At 43.2% G+C, this 16,816-nt stretch overlaps 1 protein-coding gene across 1 annotated transcript in view; it reads left to right on the top strand.

Moving 5' to 3' along the window:
• LOC135972281 (E3 ubiquitin-protein ligase Topors-like) overlaps window positions 1-16,816 on the top strand; it is a 105,572-nt gene that overhangs the window by 21,344 nt on the left and 67,412 nt on the right. Inside the window, exon 2 of the mRNA XM_065549704.1 lies at window positions 6,002-6,109. Within this exon, the coding sequence (XP_065405776.1) occupies window positions 6,002-6,109 (108 nt within the window). The remainder of the gene's footprint in view (window positions 1-6,001; window positions 6,110-16,816) is intronic.

A 16,816-nucleotide genomic window follows, 5' to 3' on the forward strand; every position in this document is an offset into this window, starting at 1 on the left:
GCCCTTGACATATCTCTCCCACTCCCTGCATGCCCTCTAGACCAGGGCTTCCAAAGTTGTCCTACAGATGTCTTTCACAGCTCCTGTACAGGGGGAATTCTCTCTCAGCCAGAGCCTGGGATTTTAGAGCCCCTTCATGTCATGTTAGGTCTCTTTACCCAGAATACAGAGGCCCGACCCGGGTGAGAATCTGTGTGTGTGTGTGTGTGTACAGAAATTTATGTGTATGTCTATCAGTTTTTCTATTGTACAGAAACTCAAGCTTTTAATGATTTACAACTTAACTATAAAAATTACCACAAGCCATACAAGCTCTCAGTCCATGAATAACTGGGGTTTGGTTTTTTTATCCCAAATTTACTTTTGATTAAGCTGGTCATTTTAGCAGAGGTAAAAAGGCTTTGTGATATGAAGCACTTTTTTGAGTCTCATAAAATTCACCAACTGCTGTTGAGTGCAACATCAAAGTGTGCAGGCTACCGGTTACTAATGTTCTATGCGTAATTGTTTTCTGACTATATCCACTCTCATCAATACAACTGATAAGCTGCTATGGTTTATTGTGTCAGTAATGCACAGACTATGGGAATGTCTCATAAAATTCGCTTGAGAGCTTTCTCCTTTTATTTCTTCCTGAGATTTACAAGAACAGGAAATTATAAACCCTAATAATTATATTTTGGAAATATTATCAGTCTGATTTAGAGTGATAAAAAGCAGGAAATTCAGACTCAAGTTTCACTCCATTATTAACTCACCCCCTGGTGTCTAACTGATGCAGCATATACAAGGCCTGAGATGATGCAGGGCAAATGGGGAACCCAGAAGCTTCCCTCTCCTGTGTGAAGTGCAGGGACTGCTGTGAGCAGTCCCTTTGCAGTCAGAGCAGAGAAGGTGCTTCCTCCTGCTTCCCTCTAGGAGTAGGATGCTAACAAGAGGCATGGACGTGGCCCCATCGCCCACCATTCTTCCACACTATGGAAAAGGGTCATGTGGTGAGGCAGATTACCCCCCACACCCAGTCATGAAGGGCTTAAAAAGCTCTTTGTGGTCACAATTAACCCCAACCTGTTGCACCTGTGAAGCTTGTCAGGTCTGGGAGTAGGCCCTTAAAATAGAGGACACTCCTGCTAGTTAGACTGGTACTCTGAACTATGCAGAGCTAGGGTTCCCAGATCAGGGCCCTGGGTTACTCGTTGAGGCACAGCTTCATAGTACTGCTAGCATGAGCCCTCTGAGCAAAGATGGGATGGTTTGTTTTTTCTGTTGAGATCCCTAGACCAAATTCTTGGGCTTTCACCCATGCTAGGCTGTCGGAGTTGTGGAGCCTGGAACACTTTTCCTCCTTTGTGTGAGGGCGAGGCCAGGCTCCTTGTGGGCCTGGCAACTATTTTCCTTTTCTTTAGACTATTTTATTTATCCCCTCTCCCTGCCCAATCCCAGGAGTGGGTGGATTTGCTAAGAGTACAGCTGGAGGGATATGCCCCATTCTCTGGGACTAGACCATAGCGTTGCTGTTAGAGAATGATGTATGAAGTGCCTACATGTTTTCCTTTGCTGGGTTGTGGCTTAAAAGACACAATGTTCTCCATGTTATTGTGCACTGATCTGAAATAAAACCCCAGAGCCCATGATGAGTGGGGAGGGTACTTCGAATCTAAAATCTCAGTTTAGATTCCGGTTCCTACTTGAGTGATGGGCACATGTCACACCTTGTGGGGCTGTTTGAAATCCTCCTGCAAATATTTCCATTTCAGGCCTGTCTCTAAAAAACAGGACTGGAAGGTGGGGAAAACAGTTTTGACTCTTCAGACACCTTAAGGATCAAGAGGGCCTAAGGCGGATGAGGCGAGAGGGAACAGTCTGTTCTTGTAGTAGCTAAAAAGCCTAGTTTTGGCACCGCCACTTATGTACAACTTGCATGGATGTCAGAGGAAATCCTGCATATGGAGCAGCTGAGGAATTAAAAAACTTTGCATACTAATTAATAGGCGAGACTGGTACTACCACCCATTATTAAGGTTGCCTGAAACTTCCCATTTTAAGACCTGTGTTCAGTTCTATACAACTTTTTGCTAAATTTTAACTGTTTGGGCTAACATTTTCCATGCTGGGTGCCTTTTGCCATCTCCATGAAAATCTGCCCAAATTCAGCCACATTCTAAGTCTTTGAAAAACTGCAGTTTGCACAGGCCCAGTAGAAATCTAATCGAGCTTCACCATTAATTTATCTAAAGATTGCATCTGCACGGAGCAGGATTTTTCCCGCAGTTGCAGCTGTGGGTTGTGCTGGGTCCGGGTACCAGAACTGAGACCACACAGTCTGTCTCTCCTGTGCTCTCAATGACCTCCCACCTTGCTGGGCCCAGGCAGGATGGCAGAAGAAGCTGCCTGGTTGGAAGGCAGGGGAGACTAGAGCTGGACCTCTAGTGCTGAGGGTATAGACTGAAAAAGGAGACAGGGCCTGGGAGTTGGGCAGAGTGAAGCCTATGCTCTGAAGATATAAAGTGCTATGTATTGTGAAGCCATCTGAAAAATCAAGTTGTAGACACCCCAAATTAATGGACACTTTTCACCTTGGTCTCTGTGCCTCAGTTCCCCATGTGTAAAATGGTGCTAATATCACCCCTGACCTTACAGGAGTGCTGTGAACACTTAATGGCTGTGAAGCACTCAGATCCTATGGTGATGAGCACCACAGAAAAGCCCAGGCGGAAAATAAACATGCTGCTTTCAGAGCACGGGTTGAAAGTTGTGCAGTAAACAGGGCGTGGGGCTACACATTGAATTATGAGGCGAAACTAAAATATTGAATAACAGCTCAGTAAGGGAGCACTGCTTATTCTGTGCAGTGAAGGAGGCTGGGTCCTGTGGGGGGGAAAAAGTCATGTAATTAAAGACCTGTATTATAAAGTGACCTTAATTCTGGCATTTCCTAACTTCTTGGTGCTTAACTTTACAACCTTATTATTCCTTTAATGTAGATTTTTGTTTGTAATAGGTATTATATCTTTCTTCTATAGAGCACAAAGTTCTTTTTAAAAAAAGTCAACATTATAATCTCAATCTCCCAAGTGGGGAAACTGAGGCACATTGATTGGTCCAATGTGCTCAATCAGGACTAGAACTCATGTCTCCAGTGTCCCCATCCAGGACTCCATCCACATTGACTTGAGTGGTGTACACTGCCCCCTGGAGAGTGGGATTTAAGTAATATTATATTAGTGTTGAAGGGGGATAAACAGATATTGTCAAACATAGCTTCATAGACCGCTTATCCATGCAAAAACATGACCCTGTGCCCACACACAATACAACTAAGGACAATGAGCTCTAACATGATAAAGTGGAAAAATTCAGTTCACCCAAATACAAGCTGTGAGAGCTTTAGGGCTTGGATATTTTTAGAGGTACTTAGCACCCCAATAGCTAAAGTCTATGGGAAATTCAGGTGCTCAGCACCTCTGAAAATCAGGCTTTTGGCATTTGAATCATGGGGTAAATGTTGCCCTTTGTTACGCTCAGTGGGGTGGCACAGTTCTAGCAGAGGGCAAGAGTTGCTCTGAAATATTTCCTTGCTTTGTAAACATCTGGATGAGAACACTGCCCATGTCATGTGGAGCGGTTCCATTTTTTTTTCTCACTTTCTCCTTCCTCCACCTCTGTTTCAACATGTAAACTTCCTTGAAGAAGTTTCCTGAGACAGCACCAAATTCAGAGAGGGAGGGCACCAACACTGTATAATTTACTTGATGAGTAAGCATGCCTCTTTCTGCTACCTTTTCATTAAGTCATATGAAAAGGCTGGAATTGCAGGGTGTAGGTGGGCTCAAAATAGGATGAAAGTAAGACACATGATTGGCTACATGTATGTCTTGGGTTTATGGAGTCCTTAGATTCTCTTATAGTACAATACAGGCAGCGTGTATGTGCCCCATTTCACCTGAACTAGTAATGCGATAGGCTTCGTAACTAGGAATGCAGATGAGAAACTATAACCCAGAAAATAGATAATTTTCCTTGCAGTATATGCACTGGCACCACACACGTCTTTTGCAATAAGGGCTGGTTCAGCAAAGCTTTCGAGCAGACAAGCGGTTCCATTGACTCCAGTGGGGCAGCTCACATGCTGTCAATGAAATATGTGCTTAAGTGCTTTGCTGGATCGGGGCCTAAATTTGTTTTGGTATCACTGGATGCTTCTGCCCAACCACCCGTGAAGAAAATCTCTATGGAACATACAGCTGGGGATTGTAAACTGTCTTGTCAAAACTGAGATTGAGTGAGCCCCCCCCCCGTAGATTGTGTTCAGGGTTACCGTCAGGCTGCCAATTCTGCTGTCTTTGCACTTACTTGCCAGTTGCCATTATTTTCACCCTGTCATTCTTCTCTGTGCCACGGCCAGTGGGCAAGTGTTGAATGCCGCCCTGCAAGTCTCTCTTCCCAAGCCAAATTATTTTTGGATCACTTTTGTTGGTCGTCACTTTTCTATCTTTTTCTCTTGCCTGTCACGGTCGCTGTCTGGGCTGGTTCACAAATATAAAAGACAAAGTCCCTGCCCCAGGCATCTTCTTATCCAAATCCAATGCCCATGACACACTGGAGGAGGAGGAATTAAGCTCCTGCTAAATCACCTGCTTTGCTTTCTTCCTCTTTCTTAACTGTATCATAAGACTGTGTCCCAGGCCAGGAGGAAGAAATGGAGTTGGGGGGGAAGCTAATGACAGGGGCAAAGCCTGGGCTGAAGAGAGGAAGAAGGCAAGTTGTGTAGAGTAGGATATGGTTTTGAGTTCAATGATCATAGCTCCTATTTTAAAATAGAAATAAAAACCATTTAAATACAATAACTTGCCAAACCCACAACCCATTTGGCCCTGATTCAGATAGGTATGTGAGCATGTGCCGAACTCTAAGCCTGCATGTAGCCCTTTTGACTTCAATGAGATTATTCGTGGTCCTAAAACTGAGCATATGATTAGGTACTTTCTTGAACTGGAGCCTTCATAATTTTGCTTTTATGGTGTACCTCTTCTCCCTGCCCTTGGCTCTGGTCCTGCAGTTGGAATCATTAGGCTGATATTTGCATAACTGCCTTCCAAAAACGGGTGCTGACCGTTTTCTCGCTCCTTTACATTTTTAATGTTTTTGTTTTGGGGAATAAAGGTGGAAAGAATTGTAGCTGAGAGGAGGGAATGGTGAGCGAGTGCAAGGGGCACTACTACTGGTGTCACCCAGACTGGTTCCTGAATAAAATTATTTTTCTTCACAATGGACTCCCCGTCAATGATTTGTGGAAGCGACCCTTTAATAGAATAAACATTCTACTATGCACCAGACCAAAATACGCTGATGCTCTTAAAGTGAATATCTCATACATACCTAACCTATTAAAGGACTAAATGTCCCATGTCCCCCTGCAGACATATGGAGTCCTAACCCATTGTAGTTCCTCTGTATGGAGAAGCAAGGCTGCAGATAGCTAACACAAGTGAGGCAGTATGCCCCTGCATACAAATGTAGTAGCATGGAGGGATTTTAGGAGCTTGGAGAGGGAACAGGTCTGTGGACAGAAGATAATTTAGGACCTCAGAAATACTAAGGCAGTGCTGGTTGCTCTGGGTTGCATAGCTGCAGTAATGACTGACGTAGTAAGTACTGAAAATGCTTATTTGGGCGTTAGAGGCTGGAATACTCTGTCCCTGAAAAACTTGGATCCAAAGCTCTTGAATACATGAAAACTCCTGAGAAGTTCTTTCCTAGCGGGCATAGCAAGTACACTAGAGGGTACTGTTAGGTCAAAGAACACCACACAGTGATCTCTCTGGGCCAGCATACTTCAGCATTCTCCTTGAAAACTTTTTTCACATGTTGATATATGACCTAGCAGCTGGCCAGGCTTTCAGGTGTATATAACAAATGTTTAGAACACACTCTACTGAAATCTGCAAAAAAGAAAGATGCAAATTTGTAAGACACTATTCTTTTTCCTTTTCCTGTGCAGTTTACAAGTCCACACATTGATGCTGATGTCAACATACATTACTACACATGGAGGCTACAACCAGCAGAAAGAACTGGACAGACGCTCACACTGTTCTTCAGCAGGGAGGTAAATCTTCTTTCATCAAAGGCTGCAATTCTTTTAGGCTGTTCCATGCACAACCCTCAATTATTACAGATGTTAGTGTCTGTAACAGGTGCAAGATTGACATCCTTGGTTAGCTAAGTCCTTTGGTTATCCACGAGACAAGTACAGTATGAGTAATGGCATGCAAGTTCCCCTCATTATCCCAACAACGTCTCATCCATGTGTTGGAGGGGTTAGGATATACCGGAGTGTAGTCTCCATGTCATTCAGTCCTTGGCCTCTCTGACTGCTAACTGGTGCCATGCAGAATGATGCTGCCCATGTTTTTCCCCATATGTACTTAAATGTTTTCAAGAGAAAAATAAGTTGCACATATTATAGCAGTGAAATAGGTAGCAGAACATATAAGTATCCCCCAAAATGTAGGTGAAGAGAATCAAACGTTTTCTTCATAGTCTTTGTTGAATATTCATAGTGTCATAGTGTTTGTTGTGTATTCAGCTAGCTGCGTTCGGATTTAGCCCAAAGCACCTAGTGCTAATCAGTTAGAAATCTGACCTATCGTATACACTAACTGATTAGGTACTTTTTGTGGCCCCCATATCTGAGCGCTGATCTTGTTAGACTGTATGTAGGTTATATGGATCCCATCTCTAATGCAGATTTCTTAACACATGTAAGTAATGTTCTAAAGCTAGGCTGCTTAATGCCATACTTAGTCTTTTTAGTAGGTGGACTGATTTCCCCCTTCCCTCCCCCCCCAAAAAAACCAAACCTGCTGACCACCCAGAAATATACTAAGTTCGGTGGGGACTCCTCAGTGCTTAGCACTTTTGAAAATCAAGTTACTTATTTCAGAGCCTGAATAAGTAATTAGAAGCCTGTTCTAGGCAAACATTTTTGTTAAGAAATCTTCGCCACAGAGGCAAGCAGATTTCCTGAACTTCAGCACCTTCTGAATTAATGGCTCTGTTGATGTCACTCAGTCATATGTCAAATCATCAAGAATTTTTCTTTTCCCCCTCTTCCTCTTTCTCCAGACAGGTCTGCTCTGATTTTTGGTAACTAGGTTTGCATTTAACAGATTTTTTCCTCATTTGTAGATCTTGTGGATGGTTGTCAGGGTATTAGTCACAAGTGAATGAAATCTAAATCCAGATGCCCCTAACTTTATTCCATGAAATAATTACATTTTCTCAGGAATCAAATAAAACTTCTGCTTAAAGTCAGACTCAACAAAACTTTCCCAAAACGCAAATTTTAACCACTCACCAAAAATTATGGAATTACTTTATAAGGAGTCAGGTTTATTGAGAATGTGGTCACTTGTTTCTCTGTAAGTTTCATAAGCGATGGTTCATCAGTGATGCCTCTGTCATGCAATGGATTGCATCACTTTGCAAAAGTTTAGAAGCATCTAAAGCAGTGAGTGATCACTCAGCACCACAGTGGTGAATCACCAAAAGTGCCTGATCCAAGCCCATTTGAAGTTAATGGAAAAACTTTGACTTCAGTAGAACATACAAATTGTCATATTGGACCACTCTAGCAGTTCATCTGATCTAGTAACCTGTCCTCAACCATGATCAGTAGCAGATGCTTTAGAAGAAGAGAACCTATATTGGGCAGTTATGGGCTAATCTGCCCGCATGAAAAGTTTTCTCCTAACCCTATAGTCAGTAATTGGCTTGTGTCCTGAAAATTGAGCTTCCAAAGCCCTTAGGTTGGTTGTTTTGTTTGTTTAATTTATTTTATGTTATAACGCTGGATTTTGTTATCCATATAAATGTTTTGAATCCTGCTAAGCCTTTGGATTCAATGAATAAGTGTTAGATCAGACCCTAAAGTTTGGATGTTTTTCTGAACTATTACCCTAATCTTGTTATCAGATTCAAACAGACTAACCCTAGCAATTGAGCCAGAGTCCCCCTGAAATCAATAGGGCTCTGCAAAGGCACAGGGATCTGCTTGTGCAGATCAGGTGGCACAGCTGAGTCCCACCTGAACTTCCTAGCTCACAGAATTGGAACCGAGAGCCTTGTGAGAACCAGAAAGGGGAAGTGGCCAATCATCTTGTACAGTCAAGTTTAAAAGATAAACAAACTGCAAGAGATGGAGGGGAAAAAAAGACTACATCCGCCCTGATTGAATTGGCCTTGTCATCACTGGTTCTCCACTTGTAAGGTAACTCCCTTCTCTTCATGTGCCAGTATATATTTATGCCTGTACCTGTAATTTTCACTCCATGCATCTGATGAAGTGGGTTTTTTACCCACAAAAGCTTATGCCCAAATAAATCTTTATGGTGCCACTGGACTCCTCATCATTTTTGTGCATATTATTTGGTCACTTATAGCTAGTCAAATACAGTAAAACAATATTATTGGAGGAAAAAATAGTAAACTACAAGGGATAAATTTATGCACAGCCCTAATCAGCAGTAGTGTCTCTCTAGAATTTATGGCCTATGGGCCTGAATCAATACCCCCCTGAAGCCAATGAAAAAGCTCTCATTGGCTTCAATAAGCATTGGATCAGGCCCTATCTAACCTCAATAGTCACAGTGATTTCTTGAGCTAAGTCATGTGAATGTTCTTTTTCTGTCTTATCCAAAGCACTTCATATGTTAACAGAACCAATCTTGACTCAGCCAGGTTCAGCTGTACAAAGATGGTGTTATACAGAAAATCAGACATGCCAGCAAAGGGTTAACTGTTGAATGGCTGACTTAAATAAGATATTAGGGGCAAATTGTGAGTGATGGTATCAGGAACAATAGTTCTGGGAAGACTTGTGTCCATTTGATAGCCACCTTCAACTACCTGAAGGGGGGTTCCAAAAAGGATGGAACTCGGCTGTTCTCAGTGGTGGCAGATGGCAGAACAAGGAGAAATGGTCTCAAGTTGCAGTGGGGGAGGTCTAGGTTGGATATTAGGAAACATTATTTCACTAGGAGGGTGGTGAAGCATTGGAATGGGTTACCTTTGGAGGTGATGGAATCTCCATCCTTAGAGGTTTTTAAGGCCCAGCTTGACAAAGCCCTGGCTGGGATGATTTAGTTGGGGTTGATCTGCTTTGAGCAGGGGATTGGACTAGAGGACCTCCTGAGGTCTCTTCTAACCCTAATCTTCTATGATTATATGATTTCTAAAGCAATTTAAATTAATGAAGGAGGAGGGAAGCAAAACAGGAGCGGGCTGCTCCTACTCTCTGAAGGCACCTGAATCAGTTTTTTGGAATTCTCCAGATCCACTAACTTCATGGCTTTGGCTATTGCCAACAATTGTACTCCCTGACAACAAGGGGTGTGGGGGGTGTTGTGTGTGTGTGTGTGTGTGTGTGTGTGTGTGCACGCTACAGCTAGCAAGACTCAGCAAACTTTTGTGCTGAACTTTTCCATGTTATTCAGACAAAGATCCTCTTTGCACAAAAATACATGAAATATCAGAGAACACTGGTCTGCTTGTCTTAGAAACAATTATATCATCTTCTATTTTAAATAAATCCTGATGTATTTCCTTGGAAGGAAGCAGCAAATGTATTGTTAATAGACAATGAACTTTCTGTTGAGGATTAAATAGTGATAACATACCCTTATGATAAAATCCTGGCCCCATTGTAGTCAGTGGCAAAATTCCCATTAACTTCAAAGGGGCCAGGATACCACCCTTAGGATCAGAGTACATTATGCTGAGTTGGCACACCAATGAGAAATCCTATCCCATGAATCCACTGATGATAAACTGTGGACCAGATCTTCAGGTGGTATAGAACTATTCTAAGGATAAGATTTTCATAACATGAAAAGATGGGAGTTGATAATAGGCCACTTCCACCTTAATTGAATTGACTCGTTAGCACTGATCCCCCCCCACTTGGTAAGGCAACTCCCATCTTTTCATGTGCTATAATATATATTCTGCTTATTTGTATTTTTCACTTCATGCATCTGATGAAGTGGGTTTTAGCCCACAAAAGCTTATGCCCAAATACAATTGTTAGTCTCTAAGGTGCCACAAGGACTCCTCGTTGTTTTTGCTGATACAGACTAACATGGCTACCACTCTGAGAGCTATTCTAGCTGAGCATGTGGCCCCATCTGTGCTGATTTGGACCCAAAACTTGTTATATTTAAAATGTTTTATTTTACTACCATTGTCTAATCTGGTGATAACTCTGGTTGGCATCTGGTAGAGTAGGCCTCATTAAAATGGAAACTGACTGTACTATGTTTTTTGAATGTTTCAGGTAATTAGTATGCACAGAGCAGCAAGTTATTTGGCCTGGACCACAGTGAATGTTTTTTCTCTAGAATGGTGCCTATGGTAAAAGGTTAGTGACTGACCCACATTGCCTGGCATAGGAAAATAGTTTAGTCTTTTGGAACTTTTAACTGTTGGCTCCACAGCAGAGCTTTGTTCACAGATTGTCAAAATAAACGGAACTGAGGACTGGGAACTGGCTCCAATACTCACTGCTGAAGTGAATGGGAGGCTTTCCATTGAATTCAGTGGGCATTGAATCACACTCTTTCACAGATACATAGAATAAGTAAGAATCAAAGTACCAGTGAGCCAGGATTGTGGTATGATCTAGTCACGTCTGTGTGATGTGGCTTTTTTTTTTTTTTCCTGGTAATGTGTCTGAGCCATTCACCACAACAAACAGGCAAGATCATTTACGTAACACTTCTAAGCAGTGTGATGAAATTCTTTCAAGCGTTGCTCATAAAGCATCCTGTGGCCAATGTGATTAATGGGCTTCAGGTCTAGATCTGAAAAGGTACCACATGCCTGTTTTGAAGGTATATTACTTGTCTGACCTGTTTGGAAGTCTGAGGCAGACTTTAAAACATTTTCCTCTACCAAGTAACGGGTTTTAGAAGCTTCTATTACTTTTTAAAAATCAACAATAAATAGCTCTATATGTCCTTTTGGGCTCACCCATGCCAAGGAGCATGGGGATCTCTTGCTTATGTTTAGGCCTCATTGCCCCTCAGAGTCCAGACAGCAAAAAGATCCAAGTTTCTCCTTGTCAGGGATTTTACCCCCTTCAGCCTAGAATCCAAGATGATGGGATGAGTTCATGTGCAGGTCTCCCCTTCCTGGAGTGAGTGAGGAAAGTAATCCACACCAATCCATCCTTTGGTGCTAGACGGTGCTTCATTTGCCTTCAATGGACCATCTTGTGTGCAGGTCGAGCACTTTACCGCAATTAATGCTTCTTTTCCTGTTTTGAGTTACACAAGTACAGAGGTTTACAATGCAAACGCTCAGTATAACTTTCTACCATGGGATACGGCTATTATAAGTAGAATTAATACATGCAGCATCCTACAAGCATTCCATGAAGTCTAAACACATTCTCCTAACACTAATACCTATTTTAACTATACTAACCAGGTTGGTTCCCAGCTATGCATTTGTCAGTGTTCAGTGCGGCCCTCGGCTTTCGCATAAGCTGGCACCTGATCTGCCAGGGTCACAAGGCGTACCTTCAGACTCTCCAGCCGGTGAAATCTCCTTGATAACGTGTCTGCCAGCTATATTTGAACCACTCCACATAATTACTTTTTACAAGTGAAAGGAAATGCTGAGTTCTGGTAAAAATGGCAAAGGAGTGTATAGTTGGCAGGCACACTTGGGAGCTCAGCACAGCCCTCTGTTCTAGCCTGTTCCTGAATGGCACAATCTATCCCTTTGAGAGTACAGCAAAACTGATGATGATCTCAACTGTTCACTTCAAAGCAAGGATGTGATTAGATTTGGTAAATGATGTCATAGGAACTACACTGTTGTCTGTCTATAAGCAAATTTAATTGTTTTGGGGGTTTGGCTAATTACTTTTAGGATTTATCTGGTTCTCTTCATCCACAGATCTCAAAGCATTTTACATGGTGAGTAAGAAGTATTATTCCCATTTTATAAGTAGGGAATTCCTTTTCTGAGCTACCTTGTTTCCTAGTTTTCTCATCCTCCACATTCACTCAGATCAGGAATCAGTCCAATAGCAATAGAGCAGAGCTTATGCCAAAGAAGCACGTTACAGTTGCTACACTTGTTTTGGTTTATGGGAGTAGTTATTTCTAGTTCAAATATTTACACAGAGCCCCTGTAATGGAAAGCCCTGTCCTGACAGGTCATAGCAATAATAATGGCACCCAGCAGATACAGGGTTAAAACAAAAATGCTGTAGACAAAAATTAAAATCATAGCCCTGTGGAATGCCACCCACTAATTCTTCTTTGTGAGATTCCAGGTTCAACTCAAACGCCTGGCTTATAGTATTGTGCATTATGGAGAAAAACACACTCCTATTTCCAGAAAACTTGAAAGGAAAAAGAACAATGGGAAATAATCAGCTTTAGAGAAATATGATGGTGACCTATTCAATGTTTATGGCTTGGGGGTGGGGGGAGCCCTTCAGGTTATGTTCGTCTCGCTAATGTGCTTAATTCATCTTTCCTTTAAAGTGCTTAATTCCTTAAAAGTACATCACGAAGGGAATGTATAATCTGTACAGGGCAATAAACCATTTTAGTTTATTTTTTGCTTCACAGCTCACCTTTCAAGTTGGCATGAAACTCTGGGAGATGTTGCAGAGTATTAGATCACAGATCTCTCTAGTGGTTAGAAAACTCTGGGTTTGTAAATACAAAGCCCCTTTTTTTCCCACCTCGGTCAAGGCCTCTATTCAACAAAGTACACATGTTAAAGAGAAATTTGACTTGGACTGTAAGGTCCTTTGGGCAGGGCCTGTGTCTTTGTTTGTACATCACCTGACACAGTGTGGCTGAGGTCACAAGGTACCACAATAATCTCATTTTCTGAGACATGCCCAAATTGCCCTCTCCTATGCTGCATAAAACTTGTTGATGTGATTCAAGAAATATGTAAATGGCACAATACTTCTCAGGTCACCCTAGGTGACAGAACATTCTAAACCAGGCATGACACGCCCTACCCCAGCGCTTGGTTTGGATGAAATACCCTTTTATTAATCTAGGACAGACTTCTCCATTTGATGGGAGCACCAGTTAGCAAGATTACCTTAGCAGGGTGTGAAAGTGACTGACTGTCAGGATGAATGGAGGAACTAAACACACTATTTGGTGAAGGGTACAAAAGGCACACACTTCAGCCAGAAAGAAAACTAAAGGCAGGAAGACCAAATAAACTGGTTAAAGTTGGACACTACTATACTAACAGCTGGGAATTTAAAGGAAGTGAAAAGCCATCTCTTTTGTGTTTTGAACGGCACACCCACTTTTCTAGACCAAGTTTTTAAATGAGATAGGAGCTTTCCCTCTGCATTCCCTTGCTGATACTTCATAAGAGGTGATGCTGCAGCTGCTGGTGTGCCACCTTCCTCTTGACTGAGGAATCCAACTAGACACACACAGTTCTGCTGATTACAGGTCCTTGGCTGACTTCCAGACTCTGTTGTGTAGCCCCGTGTAAATAGAGAGCAGGGCAGTAGGATACCGCATACCACGGTGTAGAGAATATACTCTGCCCTTGTAGACTTGCTCTCTCTACTTTTGATGTGTTAGAATAGAAAGTCATTGTGAATGGAAGTAGGTTGCACTTCCTCCATGGACGTTATTTGCCACAGGCTTTTACAGACTGTAGTATCTTTGCTCTCAAGCAGCTGAGTACCACTAACTGGCAAGTTGGCTGTGGGCAGAGTCAAGATTCTGCCCATTCCAAGGCTACACTGCCCCTCCTCCCTCTCCACCTGCCTGTAGTGAGGGAGCAGGAGGAGGGAGTATTGCATACAGAGCCCCTGTTATCTCCTCCCATGCCCAGCCTAAGGCCCAGGATCTCTAACATGGACACACAGAGGTCATGGATGACATCTTAATTCTTCTTTCCTTGTGCACCCACATTCATGTTGGCTTTTAATCACCCTGTGCCTTACTTTCCCTATCTGCAAAATGGGGCTAACAAGTTACCCATGTCATTTGGGAAGTGCTCTGATATCCTTGGATGAAATGCACTACAGAAGGACAAAGTAGTTTTACCGGGGCATGCAAAAATGCTGCAAGTTATATCCACGATGCCTTGTGTAACTTGTTAACTGAACCTTGAGAGAAACTTGCCACAGACAGTATGTCCAGGGCTCTGAGAACAAAATCTCTCAGGCAGATTACAGCTCCTATCACATGCTAATTTACATAGACTCCAGTAATGAAAACCAGGGTTCCTTTTTTTTTTTTTTTTAAACCTTTTCAGACAAAATATAACAAGAGCTGTTTGCAGGGCATTTCTGAGTCTGGAGCACCTGGTTTTCATTTGAAAATGACATGAGAAACTCTGATTCTGTATTTAGTTTCAAATGAAATCCATGTGGCAGTAATTCAGAGCAGTGCTGGGCTGGGCCCAGGGTACTTGGAGCATCTCTAATTAAATTTAGGAAACCATTCCCCTCCCCCCATTAAACTTCAAAGCATTAACACTAATAAAAAGTTGGCATGAAATGAGGACAAGGGTCCCCTCATCTAGCCTGCCTTGGGGCATCCAGATAAAATTATATACCTTTGGCTGCTACCAAACGACAGTTGAAGCTGGACTCAGTTGCATGAAATGGGAAGTAAAGACTCGAGAGGGATGGTGAGTAGGGGAGGGGATAAAGGAACTGCTGGTGATGCAAAGGGAGAAACAGCTGAAATGTATGAGAAGAAAGTTTGTTTTGTTGCTGATACGCAATCAATAGCATTAGATCAGGTTGTTCAAGAATGTGCACCACCATTTATATGCTTCAGAGTAGAGATCAGAGGGCCTAAAGATACAGATAGGCACCACTAGGATTTACAAAGCTTTTAAGTAGTTTAAGTGCCTCACTCCCTTTGAAAGCTAATGGCAGTTAGGTGGCTAACTCATTAAGGCATGTTAGGCCCCTAAATACTTTTTTAAAATGGGCCTTTAGTCTTCCGGATACGGTGGGGTTTTGGTCTCTCTATTGAACACCCTCTGCTCACCCTCAGTGTATGCTGGTGACAAAGAAGTGTGCCCATCCCTCCCAAATGTATTAAGTAGGGTGATTTATTTTTACCCCTGCTGCAGGAGCTACCAGCTTCTACCCAACAATTCTAATTAATTGGATGTCCCAGCCCAGCCCTTTCTCTTCTCTCCCCCCCCCCCCAATGTCACCTCTGTTCTTCCTGCAGCTCCAGGGGTTCTTCACCACCCCCGGCCTGCCGTTTCAGGGATGGAGAATGGAAGAGTAGAAGGCAGGCTGAGCCATTGTTCATAGAAGGGGAGCAGGGCAGCAGAGCTGCTCTCAGTGGCTGCATCTTTCTGCTCTCATCCCCCCCCTCCCCCCGCAAAAGCCTTCTCTTAGCTCAGGGGTAGGCAACCTATGGCACGTGAGCTGATTTTTCAGTGGCACTCGCACTGCCCGGGTCCTGGCCACCAGTCCGGGGGGCTCTGCATTTTAATTTAATTTTAAATGAAGCTTCTTAAAAGTTTTTAAAACCTTATTTACTTTACATACAACAATAGTTTAGTTATATCTTATGGACTTATAGAAAAAGACCTTCTAAAAACGTTAAAATGAATTACCGGCATGCAAAACCTTAAATGAGAGTGAATAAATGAAGGCTCGGCACACCACTTCTGAAAGGGTGCCGACGCCTGCCTTAGCTCCTGACAAGAGGTGGGAGAGCTCTTCTGCTCTGCCTCCTGCAGCAGCTCTAGTTGACTGCCCTTCCCTAGGAGGCAGGGAAGTGGGGAAGGCAGCCAATTGGGTGAAGTTCTGTCCTCCCTGTTCCTCCATCGGCCGGGCTGACCTTCGCGAGCAGCCTCAAGCTTTGGAATCCAGCCCTGGCCCAAATCCCATCACTGGCGTTGGGGCCAGACTGTCACCTTGCGATCTGCCCTGAACGAGGAATGGCCCGTAGCTGCACTGCCTCAAAACCAAACAAAAAAAAACATTGTGACTCCGTCACGATTCCTCCCCTGCTCTCCCCTTGCTCTGCCCTTCCTTGTTTCATGGAACAACTCATTTCCACTTGTGTGTGGAGCCGGCTACTCTGGCCGGTGAATGGGCGTGGATCCAGGTCTCCCCTTACTGGCCACCTCTTTCTGCTCCCTCCCTGCATCCCTAGTAACAAGCCCAATCAGGGGAGCAGCCTGTGCTTTTCCCTCTGCGGCTTGCGTTTTAATCGGAGTGGGGCTGAGCAGGGCTATAAAGCAGGTCTTAGTGCAAGAGTTGTGACAATCCAGCTCTTCACAATTAAACGCAAACAACTGTGATGGGGAAAACCCCTGTTGGTACAGAACAATCCCAGAGCAGACTACAGAGTGTAGGTTGTAAGCTGTTTGGGGAAGAAAGAATGTCTTGCTGTGTGTTTTAGACAGTGTCTTATAAACCGCGGGTGTTCTGGTACTACAGCTGATGATGATGGTAGTGGCCGATGTCCTTGTGATTCCCTATTGCAGTGTCATGTCTTGCTTGGAGGGCTCACTGAGAAAGCAGGACATGTGCTCTGCCAGGTTCAAAACTCAGCAGTAAGTCTTACTCATGTCAGACATACTGACCCTATACAATGAGTGTTGGAAACTTTAGAGTGCCTCCCACCTAAACAGCATATCAGTTCTTACAAGATTTGTACATCATGGGCCTAATGCAAAGCCCACTGAAGTGCGTGGAAGCCTTTCCACTGAGGTCAATGGGCTTTGGGTCAATCCTCTTATGTAAGATATTTTCCATGGTTTTGGTCTTTCA

Source organism: Chrysemys picta, chromosome 6, assembly GCF_011386835.1.
Source record: "Chrysemys picta bellii isolate R12L10 chromosome 6, ASM1138683v2, whole genome shotgun sequence".
Lineage (NCBI taxonomy): Eukaryota > Metazoa > Chordata > Testudines > Emydidae > Chrysemys > Chrysemys picta.